Raw genomic sequence first — 13,140 nt, forward strand, 5'->3', positions numbered from 1 at the left:
CCGGGAACCCATTCACCTCACCTGGGTCGAGTGCATCACAGTGTGGATAAATTTCTTGCTGAAGGAGAACACGCCATTGCTAGGATTCGAACCCAAGACCCTCTGTTTGAAAGGCGAGAGTCAGAACCACTAGACCACGACGCGCCCCTATTTCAGACTCAAATTCTAAAACCAAAGCGAAAAGGGGCGTGGTTACTTACTTGTCCCGAGAAGATGTGGTATCAGGATGCATGTTTATTTGTCTGCTGACATCGGCCCTTAAAAGTGGTAGGAGCTGTGATCTGGACGGGTCACGTGACATGTCATATTCGGAAGGGGCGCGAAACACACTGATAGCAAGACATCCGATCCCGATCCATATCGTCATGACAACAAGACGCTTCAAGGAGCACGTCAATCCCCGCTTGACACCCTTTGGAAAAATTATGTTTAAAAAGAGTATGAATAGGTTTTTATGCATTAAATTTAGTTGGTTCCGAAATACTTGTTTTACAAGAATTCAATTTCAATTTTATTGCCATGCAAAAAGAAATAAATAAATAAAAAAAATACATGATGACATAGGGCAGTTTTTTCATTAGTCTTTCATAATGTAATGCTTTCTGAGGAGTAGCATACGGAAGAACACTAATATTAGTTCGAAGGTACACATATCAATAATTATAAAATTGAACAATTTCAATAGGATATTTTTTTATTATTATTCAATACGACATTTAGATATCGTATAATAGATTACAAATTGTACTTAGATGTTTATAGCAAATATTTGATAAAATATTTAATGAAATAAGATATTCACATTGATGAAAACTTTGATAAGCTATGCATTAACATTGAAATTTTGAATAAAATATATAAATGCACCTAACCATAATTGCATTTTATTGTTTCGTATGGGGTAACAGCTCTTTATATCATATGAATACACCTTATAAAGGGTACTCCGGGCTTTGAAGGACAATGAAACCTTTGGAATAAGGTAGCTTTTGTGAAAACAGAAAAATCAAAGAAACAGATCAACGAAGGTTTGAGACAAATCGAACCAATAAGGAGAAAGTTATGAGCATTTGAATATTGCGATCACTAATTCTACGGAGATCCTCATATTGGCAATGCGACACACATGTGTGATGTCATTTGTGAACAACTCTCCCCATTACTTCAGAATATATTTCACTTTAAAGTGCCTCTTTTATCACATCTATCAGTAGATCATGAATTTTTCTATATACGAGGGTGTGTAATACAGATTTTTATAGAATACATCATGGATAAAGAGTTTGTATCACCATAATAAACAGCAAAATTAGACATTTTTTAGGGTATTTTATAGTCCATCAAAGGGAAAGTTGTTCACATGTGACATCACACATCCTCGTCGCATTACCAATGTAAGGATATCCAAGGCATTAGTGATTGCAATATTCAAATACTCATAACCTTTTCACTATTTGTCCGATTTTTCTCAAATTTTCTTTGTTCTTATTCTTTTGTTTTTCTGTTTCGACACAAGCCTACTTGTTCCAAAGGTTTCATTCCCCTTTAAGTATTGATATCTGAATAAATAAAGTAATATGCACAGAGCATTCAGATGCTAAAAATTCTTTAAAATCGAATAACCAAATAATGAAATTATTGAATTCTAAAATTTGGCTATATTCATTTAAATAGTTATGTGCATGGCATCATGAATATTCATCAGGTGGGCTGATTATGTCACATCCCCATTTTCCTTTTTTTTATGTCAGTACATAATTGTTCTTTTTTTTTCATATGTACATTAATGTGTGAATGATTTGTCTTCTTTGTAATGAAATAGGTTGCAGCAATGAATTTCTGATGCACTAAATCAGTTGTCAATCCAATTTTTTTCAGCTCTTGGTAGAAAAAAAGGTTTATAAGCGGATAAAACTATACAGTGCGTATAAAAAAAATTGCACTTAGAAAAAATTCTGTAAAATTAAACATTAATCCTGGAGATTTTTCCACATTTTAACATTGGCACAGATCCATTTAAGCAATATGGACGATATAACTGTCGAAAAATATTTCCGATTGAGTGAGCACCACTTACTTTTGAAAAGTTAGTGAAAAATGATTTGCGCAGAACTTTGAAATATTTTTGCGAATAAAAGTAGACCTTAATCATGAAAAACACGTGGATTTAGCTGGTAAACTTGATTTGAAGATATATTTTACCTTTTTTAAATTGTTTCCTTGCCCAAAACACTTCGGAGAGTGCATTACGCCCCACCCACTCCCCCACACACCGACGCCATCGTGACGATATTTGCTTTACTCTGAGCTGTAATGGCTTAGGCTTGATTTTCATTTTGTTAATCATTGTCAAAATTGGGGAAAGTGTGGGAAAAAGTATTAAATAAAAAATAAACCCACTTTGAATGATAAAAACTCAGTCAAAAATTGCTGGAGATGTCTGTTATAAACTTTTGTTCAGATTCGGTTATGTCCTGAGATCCAGCTGGCACAAAAAGGGTAAATGTTGTGCTTACTAAGTGTTGAAATTTCAATTTGGGTGGCAAATTTGTTACAAAATGCTTGAATTATCCATTTTATTTCTATTGACTAAAAGTGCAAGGGAAATGTATGAGAAATGTTTCGCAGGGTAAGTTTGATTTTGCCCTTTCCCCTTGACACAGCGTGAAAACGAGCATTTCTGCGAGCTTTACAAAAATGGACAGTGCTCACTCAAGTGTAACATTCTGTCAAAACTTTTACTTTCATTGGATAGATGAGACCCAAACCCAAGTATGTGAAAAGAATACCCACATGTTTTATATTTTTTTATTCCCAGGGCTTTTTCAAAGTGTAAACTTTTTTTTGATACGCACTGGATAGGTGGGAGGATGTATATGATTTCCCACTTCACTTCAGATTTTTGGGGGGTCACATTTTGGAAATATGGTATTAGTCTTGGAATCAGAAGGGCCTTTTTCGGCGTGATGCTGTACCACTTTGTCGTAGTCATTAATGATGAATTTTAAAATGGATGTTTATTTTTATCCTATTTTTTTTTCAAGTGAAAACTTATTTTGAAACAACAGGGAATTACTCCATTACACAATAACTCCTTTTCACATTCTTTCTGTTCCCTTTTATTCTTGCAAATTTGCTTCAAATTACGAACCACAAGATCCTGCAACTTCAGCGCCGCTCACAAAAAGAAAGACGTTCTTATTTTGAACATTATGGAATTAAACTTAAAGATCTTATTTACCACACCGAGATCTTCAAGAGATTTGCGTTTCCATAGCACTGTCACAGAAAAATGCAAATGTTATAGTAAAGAAAGCAAATCGACATTTAGGTGATTTTGTTATGCTGATGCGAGACAGCTACCGCAAATCCGTTAGAATCTCCGACGGGGTTTTCACGTTTTTCCCCAGTTGCTTCTATATATTCTCAAGATAGGGTGTTGCCACCTTTTAAGGATTATAGCCCATTGAATTGAAAAAGAAAACCTATAGTACTTCCTCCATACACCCCCACGCCTTAATACGCGGGAGCTCAATTTTCCCTCCTTGACTCTTAACATGCCACGTTCATTTGTATTGAAAAATAGTGCACTTTCTGTTTTTTTTAGACTTTAACATGTTTAAGGTAATATATATAAAAAGGGTTACTTCATGTGAATGACTGAAAATTAATATACGAACACAATGTAATGAGTATTATTCTTTTGCAAAGTCTGTACCGTTAGCATTAAAGAGAAATTAATTATGATTGCATAGATGATAATTACAATTGCATGAAATTGTGTCCGTAACACGCTTCGGGTTAAGTAATCAAACCTTTCTTGGTGAAACTGCAACAAACAAAAGACTTTGCACAGGGTGGACTCGATGTAAACACTCTAAAAAAACGGAATAAAATTTCCCCAATATTGGGTAGAAATGGAACATGCGTGTTAGCTGGTTAATTTTTCGCCATATTGGCCAAAATGCATGTTTTAAAATCAAATTTCAACCCTATATTGAGTAAACTTTACAAAATATTTTGTTTCTTTTTACCCAACCAATATGCATGTTCCCGTTTTACCCAATATTGGTTAATTTTTTTTAGAATAAAGGGAGGTGCAAATTGGCGCCCTTTTTTTTGAAAATATTCTGATGATTCTATGATAGTATACTGCACTACTACTAATATTGTCCTAACTAGGCTCGCATGACTAAGATTAAATTGAATTAATTTATTTTGTAATTATTTGTATTATGTTGAAGAATGAAAAATAAATTGAATTGAATTACTCACTGCTTCCGATCATTACTATTACGTAGTTATCTTTTTTTTTGGTTTAGTTGGTGTGACATTGATCGCAGTCACACCAAAGAGACAGACTCCAAACATGCCAATAGGATGTGATCACAAACATTCGTAATAACTTTTGTCATTTGGTAGTGTGACTATAGGGAATAATTGCGTTGAAGAAAGTCGTAAATCGAGCACGCGCAGTGGCGTTAATCCTCCAAGACGCCAGTTATAGGCAGTGTTTGGAGTGTCATCTATAAGCCAGTCCCGACATTTCGCTGTACATCGCGGACGGACTTTGCCATAGTATATTGATTTTGGAAGAGACTTTGGGTCAGCCGCCAGCAATTCAAGTTGTGTGATATGAGAACTTTTGTACGTTTCGCATTCACAACGGAAACGATCAATCTGCGTTTTGTGTGCAAAATTCTAGTTCTTACTACGGTAACAGCGATATATCCGATTTTGGACGACTTTCAAGAGCCACATTTGGTTCTTCCCAGAGGTAGAGAGGCCGCCGGGGGGGGGGGGCTCCCGGGGGAGGGGCACTTCCATTGACGGGTGGATACCAGGCGTGACCAAGAGTGGGTACGTTGCGTAACTATATGTAACGTTAAAAGGGTGTCAAAAACGATATCTAAAATACTGAAAAGGGATGTTTTGTTAGGAAAGCTACGCCTTTTCTGTCAAATTTCCGATACTTGTTAAGGGTAGCGTTTCACACGCAAAATACTTGTTAAGGGACGCAATTTTATAATCTAATCTGGAAAAGACTTGCTTCCCTAATTGTTCAGGGTTATAAACCCCATGGTCGCAGATGGCATCCACTGGTCGATGGAAGTGGTCCCCCAGGAATCTGAAATCTAAAACATAATGACCGTCACATCGTGTGCTAGATGGTTTACTGTTTGTGTAGGAGGAATGAGCAAAAGAAAAAAAAACACGCAAATTTGAATGGTTTTCAGACGGATCCTATTGCATGATGTGTGCATAATCAACGCATGCGAAATGGGTTAGCTGGAGAGGGTGGGTGATCTGACCCATGTAATCAATTAAAGTGATCCAACAATAATTCACATTTGGTGACATATTGATTCGATGTACTGTAATGATTTATATCTAAGCCTTGATTCACTAAGTTTTCCCTCACTCAGTATGTACTTGATTTGTTTGAAAAAAAAAACAATTTCTTATCCATGTCATAGTCCACCATGTACGCCTATAGCATTTCCAATATCTCCAGCCAGCTCCCAGAGTACAGCCCGGCGGTCTTAGCCGGGCATATGCTATGATGACCAGTCGTACATGCATGAAATCTGGATTTAATCTTACAACTTGGAATGGCATGCATGGTGTCGCATGAAAGAATTTTGCACACGAAAATCAGATCTACATCTATAGGGCCTGTAACACAAAGCTTGGCAATGATTGTAGAACAATTTTCTACGTTTGATTCTATTGACTATAATGTACAATCAATCTTAAAAATCGAGTGTATGATTAATTGTTAACCATGTGTTACAGGACCCTAATGTCTGCGTCCTCGAGATTGCGAAAGTACGCTATTAAAAACAGTCGAATATCGAAAGAGGGTTAATGGTGGGGGAAAAAACCTAAATGCTCGAGAATAAATTTTCAAAAGGGTAAATAAATGGCGTTCTTCCGATATCTGTAACCATTTTTCGATTGTATTCTCCATTGGATGCATCACCCTCTTCAGCGTTTAATGGCTTGAATGGTGATTACCGCAGAAAGTCAAGATACCCCGCGGTCATATAAGGCAAACTCGACTCGGATCAAAGTGTTATTAAATGTGTCAGCTCGGGAAAATGGTCCGTTCTCACTGCCACGCTTATTCATCTCTTCATATCAAGTCAGCCATTATTGACATTATTGTTATATTCGTGAGGGAGGCGTTATGGGCGTTATGACATTTTAAAGGGGTGAAATGACGTACATGTAAGAGGCAGGGGCCGCGGAAGTGGGGGGCTATAAGGAAGTAGACTTCACCCCCTCCACTTTTTTTCCAAAACCGTGTCCAAAATGTAAAAATGACCATAGGATTATGTTTTTTTGCATGGTCAGCCCCCCCCCCCCGCCACTTTGAAAACCGTTCCATATTATCGAGTATTATAAGAACTAAATTTCTTATATTTCTTATTCTGTGTTTCTCTTTAAAAAAAATAATTCGGTGAAATTTTTCACTTTATGCACAAGTCATATATAGTGTTTGCAAATATCAGACAAATTTGCGATAAAAAAACAGAAACATCGCGACTACAATTTCGGAGTTCGCAGCTGAATCGCGAACATTGCGACTACATTTGCGTTTTTTTGCAACGGAAGTCAAGAACTTCGCGACTAAATCGCGAATTTGCACTTTAAACCACCGTAAATACCACATGCTTCCCCCAATGTAGCTTAGATTGCATGCCAAAACAAATAGTTGTTAATGGAAACGCGATTGTTATACTACCAGGGGGTGTGAAATAGAATGGAGAAGATATTGTACTCTTTTTCCTGTCTGTCTTCCAGATTGCAGTAAAAGAAAAATAAATGAATAAACTGTACACCGTCTCTACACAATATCATCTCTTATCACGATGACAACGTCGATTCGGATGACAGTTATAACACTTGTTATCATTAATCTTATCATCATTATTATCTATAATATTATCATTACTATCATCATTATCATCATAGGTATTGTTATTGTATTATAATTATTAGTATTAGTATGATTATTATCACCATCATCATCATCAACAACAACATCATCATCATCGTTATTATTATCATTATTATCGTTGCCTCCGAAGAAGATTCTGCTAGGATCTAAAGCTTAGGCCCCTTTTGACTCTCTCATTATTATTATTATTATCATCATCATTATTATCATCATCATCATTATTATTACCATTATCATTATTACTGTTATTAGTAGTAGTATTGTTATTGTTATTACCATCATTATTTTTTCAATACCTCCTCCCCCCCCCCCCCCGCCTCCTCCTTTTTCTCCTCGTAGTCAAAAATCACGATCATCATTCTTTTTCTGTCCAACACACCATGAAGTATTGTTGCCTAACTCCTTTGCTACTCCCATTCCCTTCCAGGCTGTGTGATGTACATAATACAATATCACTGCAGTGTTTGTTTATACAGATGTTTTACGAAGCAACGAAACACCCTTGTTGAACGTGATTTTGCTTCTAGTCCTGAAATATCTCATTTCCTCCCTCCATCACAAGAAAGATCGTTAGTAATCGCATAAACGATCGCTCTAATCTAGAATTTAAATCCAATACTTTTTTGTACCCGCTTCTATAGAACATTTATCGGAGAACTTTTTCTAAGTCTGTATTGATGGGATTCTTAAGGTTTTGACTTTTCTGTCTTTATGTTTTAAAGGTGAAAGGAAAATTAATTAACAATCTGTTGCCATGGTTACCTCTGATGCATACATTATCTCGTATGTTTAGTTAGCTTTTTGGTGTAAAATATGGTCAAATGGCCCAAAGTAAACCCCACTACACTCTAAAAATGTTGAGCAAGATTCGACACAACAATTTGTTAGATTTGTTTGTGGAGCGTAGTGGCCCAGTGGATTAGTCTTCGGACTTTTAAACAGAGGATCGTGGGTTCGAATCCCAACCATGGCGTTATTTCCTTCAGCAAGAAACTTATCCACAATGTGCTGCACTCAACCCAGGTGAGGTAAATGGGTAGGAAGTAATTCATTAAAAAGCTGTGTGCGCTATGAACGCCTAGCTTATAGGAGCGCCTTGAGCACCTAACGAGGTGGATTATGTGCGCAATATAAATACCCTATGTTATTATTGTTATCATTAAAACTTTATCCAATTCTGGATAGTTTCAGACCAATAATGTGAGTTTTGGGTGAAAACTACACAGTATTGGTTGAAAAATTCACAGAGTTGGATAAATACATATTTTAACCAATTGTTGTGTGGATAGTATGTTGCCCAACATTTTAAGAGTGTAGAAATTTTGAAATTCGAACAAATATAAAAACAACGTAATCACCTTTAGGTGATTTTAAAACAGAACACAGCGAGGTGATATACCGGGTAACTGCCCTGTGGACCACGTCAAACAGTTTTCTAATAAGAGTAGTGATATGGACAGTCAAAAAATCGGATATAACACAGCATTGCATTTACCTATTGAATACCTCTTATTTAATGGAATCGGTACAATTTGCGCGTTTTAGTTACTTGTTTGTAAATGGCAAACTGTGGCCCTATGTCAAGTTAAAATCGACAAAATAATAATTTTAAAAAACTTAATCAGGGGTAGATGTGAATGTATTATAATCGATTATTAAAAGACGGTGTAATTAAAAAAAAAGACAAGTGCACACCTAGTTACCAGTAATGCATATAGCATTTCCATTTATTTGAAAGCAAGATAAAAGAGCTTTGTAGATTAAATGCCTTGCTCACGGGCACAGGTGCCGCGGCCGGGGATCGAATTTGTTTGTATAGTACGATTATAGAATAGCCGTGAATATCAGAGTCAGATCTCATAAATAGTTTCGATTGATCAAATCCAACAAAACTTACTATGGAGAACCAGCAACACCAACACCTAATGTCTATTAAAACGTTTTCGTTTTCTAAATATGACCACACATTCATCCATACATGCATCGTTGTCTAATAATAATGATAATAATATCCCTCATTTATATAGCGCTTAATACATCGGAACGACGACTATATGCACCTTCTCCACTCCCTGGGGAGCATTCCAACAAGAGTTCCAGGACTCAATTGCTAGGCATACTACATATAGGTTTTCACATCCTACCGGGTACCCATTTAACACCTGGGTGGAGAGTGGCAAGTGTGGATTAACGCCTTGCCAAAGGACGCTAGGCCATGGTGGAATTCGAACACACGACCCCCTGATTACAAGGCGAGAGTCAGAACCGCTACACCACGACGCTTCCACCAGTCTAAACAGTTTTGTGCGCTCATCTTTGTTTTAAAAGGGCACATGCAAATGTATGACCTTGCAGATTACCATAGTTGGGGTTGTTTAGATCAATAACAGCAATTTTTTGACGAGAACCTGATATTGACGGTTATCCTATAATCATTTCATACGAACACGCCTCTCAAATACACCTGTCTTTTGATAATCGATTATACTATTTTCATATCTGCCTCCGATGAGTTTGTTCATTATAATTTTTTTTCGATTATAACTTGACATTTTTTTAACGAATAATATTAGTTTTCAATATTGACTGTCATTAGAATAATATGAATAAATTATTATTGATAATGACTTTGTGTAGTGATACTACGAAAAACAATAAAGTTATGATAACTATAATGTATTGAATAACATTTAATGAAATGATCACCATCATCATAACCAATAACGTTGAGAATTTAGGCATTAAAGCATAATATAAAACTATCATCTTTCTAGTGATATTGACATTAGTATTTTTGGTGAAATGTTCTCGAAATTGAACTTTACACTAATTCATTATTCCATCTATCGACATTAACAGAAAATTATTTACCGGTGGGAGACATTGCATTAAAGGGGGAGGGGTGAACTGTGTGTGGTCTCTCATTGACTGTGTGTTATCAATCCATGGTCTTCAAATATACGTTTTCAGATATCTACTAATACTTCAGAAAATAAATTGACTTACCATTTTATTTGTATAACGAAACAACTTAAAAATTTTGAGAGGAAAAATAATTGTTTTGCTACTTGGTAACATAATTATTGCAGTATAAATGTATTGAGCAGTTAATTAGCATGTTATCATTTAAGTGGGTCTAATTAACTAAACTAAACTAGCATTATGGGTCAGGAAACTGGCCAGGTATGAGTAGATGAGAACTCGAGATGGCGCTATTGGTTCGTATCTGCTTAAAACTATATCAAACGGATATATCACATAAGTTCTGATGTAAAAAATGTTTGTTTTTCTTCATTTCAATCATAAATATCTAAGTGACATCGATAATCTCATCTGTCCACATTTATAGATGGTCTTACCTATGATTACAATGAGGAGTATATAGTTTCATTAGGTAATATATCCTCTCATGATAAGAGATTTGGAAGGTTAACTTTAATTTAAGCCTTTAAATAAAGTGGTACCGATATTAACATTATTATTGATAACTATATGAATCTAAAAATAGTAGAAGTAGTTCTTGTTTAAGTGGTAGTATTTTGTAGTAGTAATAGTAGAAGTAGTAGTAGTAGTAGTAGTAGTAGTGGTGGTAGTAGTAGTAGTAGAAGTAGTAGTAGAAGTAGTAGTAGAAGTAGAAGTAGTATTTTGTAGTAGTAGTAGTAGTAGTAGTAGTAGTAGTAGTAGTAGTAGTAGTAGTAGTAGTAGTAGTAGTAGTAGTAGTAGTAGTAGTAGTAGTAGTAGTAGTAGTAGTAGTAGAAGTAGTAGTAGTGGAAGTAGTGGTAGTAGTAGTAGTAGTGGAAGTAGTAGTAGTAGTAGTAGTAGTAGTAGTAGTAGTAGTAGTAGTAGTAGTATTGGTAGTAGTAGCAGCAGTAGTAGTATAGTATTAGTAGTATATAAGTAGTAGTAGTAGTAGTAGTAGTAGTAGTAGTAGTAGTAGTAGTAGTAGTAGTAGTAGTAGTAGTAGTAGTAGTAGTATACAGTGTTGTAGTGCCTTGATGCTCGGCCTTGGCCTTAAGGCGCCTTAAGGCCTATTTTTTCAAAGCCTTGGCCTTGAACATTCAAGCCTTGGCCTTGAGAGGGCCTTGGCCTTGAATATTTTGAGCCTTGAAATTTCAAGGCATTTTCAAGGCATTTTCAAGGCTTTTTCAAGGCATTTTCTATTTTGTACTTTCATTTGTTTTATATAAGTAATTATAAATGTTTCAATTGTTCTGTATATCTAATGACACTAAATACTGCCAGTCAGCAGTAGCAGCAGCAGAAGCAGTAAGTGTACTTAGCAGTGCCATCAATTGCAATTATCATCACATAATTATGTAACAAAGAGAAGTGATGAAAATTAATATTATTTATTAGTAATATGATGTAATCATGACTAATAAGGATAATGACAATATCAATAATAACGATAATAATTATGATTAGGATTATAGTCAGTGGCGTAACTACAGGGGGGCATGTGCCCCCCCCCCCCAATCGGCTGACTAAAAAAAAGGAGGAAAAGAGGGAGAAAGGAAGAGAAACGTAGTGGGAAAGAAGACATTAATATTCATTATAATGTTATAATTATGTTATGTTACATTACATAAGAAACATTTTTTTCATATAAATGAAACATAATTTGCTCAGGGCATATGTCTTCATTGTTCCTGGTGCTCCCATTGTCTGTTTACCGAGATATATAATCCTGTTATACTAAAACCTCCCATTTTCAAGTCAATGTACACCAAACTACCAAATATATTTCCTCGCACTTCGAGTTATTCTTTTACATGTACAATAGTATGCTTCTTTTTTCATGAATACTTTAAGTGATTGTCCCATTTTAAGGTCTTAATATAAAAAATTTCCTGTCCTTGCTTACGTTCGCAGTAGTGGATTTGTGAAAGATGTCTGCTCTCCATCAATTCCTAGAATGAGTCCTTAAAATGTCCCTTTTTCCGTTTTCTGATCTGAATATCAAAAATTTTCAGCTTGCGCTTCGCGCTCGCAACATTTGGTTAGTAAACTACGTAAGGTCTTCTTTAATTCCTACAAACAAGCCTTAAAATGTCCCTCTTCAGGTCTGAATTTCCTAAATTTTCAGCTCGCGCTTCGCGCTCGCAAGATTTGATTAGTGAGATGGGTATGTTAATCATGATTACAAGTGCTTTATGTGCATGTTTAGATGTAATTCTAACAAAATCAGCAAGCACTTATTGGCACTCCCATTAGATGACTATGGTGAAATGTGTATAATCTTAATAGATAAAAGATTCCTAAAATATAGTCTTTAAAATCTTCCTGTTTGGGGTCAATATTTACAAAAATTTCAGTTTGCGCTTCGCGCTCTCATTATTTAGCGAGACAGGTACGTATCATGATTACAAAAGATTGATTGTCCCTTTTTAGGTTTGAACATCAAAAATTTTAAGCTCGCGCTTCGCTTGCATTATTTGACTAATGAGATACATGTCCGTTTATTGGCACTGTCCTTATAAAAATATCTCTATTAGCTCAGTATACCTGGCAACTGGGCGCGCTTCGCGCTCACTAGGCAATTCCAAGTTTTTGCTGGTGCCCCCCATGCCGTGACCCACGGTACGCCACTGATTATAGTGATTTTATGACAGGAATAATTCTGACAGATCTGACTGCAATTTTGACAACAATTTTCATACTTTAAAAATAGCTTACCGGTACTCTAAAGAATGATAACAAGGTTGATTTCTATTCCATTAGGTTTTCTTTGTATTATTTTCTTTGACCAACAAGAATGTTTTAAGTCTTAATGATATTCTGAAAAGATTCGGTAAACTTGAACACAAACTTCAATTTTGTCATTTCCAAATGGGCTATGGCATCAATGGCATGATGAGCCAAAAAATTTGAGGGACCAAGCATGGCATACAGAGCAAAATTTTAGGTTTCAAAATCAACAAATTTTGGATTGTGCTTTCATAAATTATTGTTCATGATTGTTAAGTAAGGTTCGCATTCAATCTACACAAAAAATGCTTAGAATGTCTAGTTTTTAGGTCGGAATGTTACAAATTTTTGAGCTCGCGCTTTGCGCTCGCATTATTTGATTGGTGAGTTATGTATCCTATTTATGAGTCACTAAATGCAGTCAAGAACAGCTTCCTTTTCTGGTCAGTAAAAATTTCAGCTTGTGTTTTGTGCTCGCATTAATTTGT

General features: G+C 35.6%; 1 protein-coding gene across 1 annotated transcript in view; it reads right to left on the reverse strand.

The window, feature by feature from the left end:
• The window catches only part of LOC121424570 (alpha-N-acetylneuraminide alpha-2,8-sialyltransferase-like), a 61,590-nt gene that overhangs the window by 42,948 nt on the left and 5,502 nt on the right, over window positions 1-13,140 (reverse strand). The window contains exon 2 of the mRNA XM_041620298.1: window positions 201-412. Coding sequence (XP_041476232.1) covers window positions 201-412 — 212 coding nt within the window. The remainder of the gene's footprint in view (window positions 1-200; window positions 413-13,140) is intronic.

This window comes from Lytechinus variegatus, chromosome 11 (assembly GCF_018143015.1).
Source record: "Lytechinus variegatus isolate NC3 chromosome 11, Lvar_3.0, whole genome shotgun sequence".
Lineage (NCBI taxonomy): Eukaryota > Metazoa > Echinodermata > Echinoidea > Temnopleuroida > Toxopneustidae > Lytechinus > Lytechinus variegatus.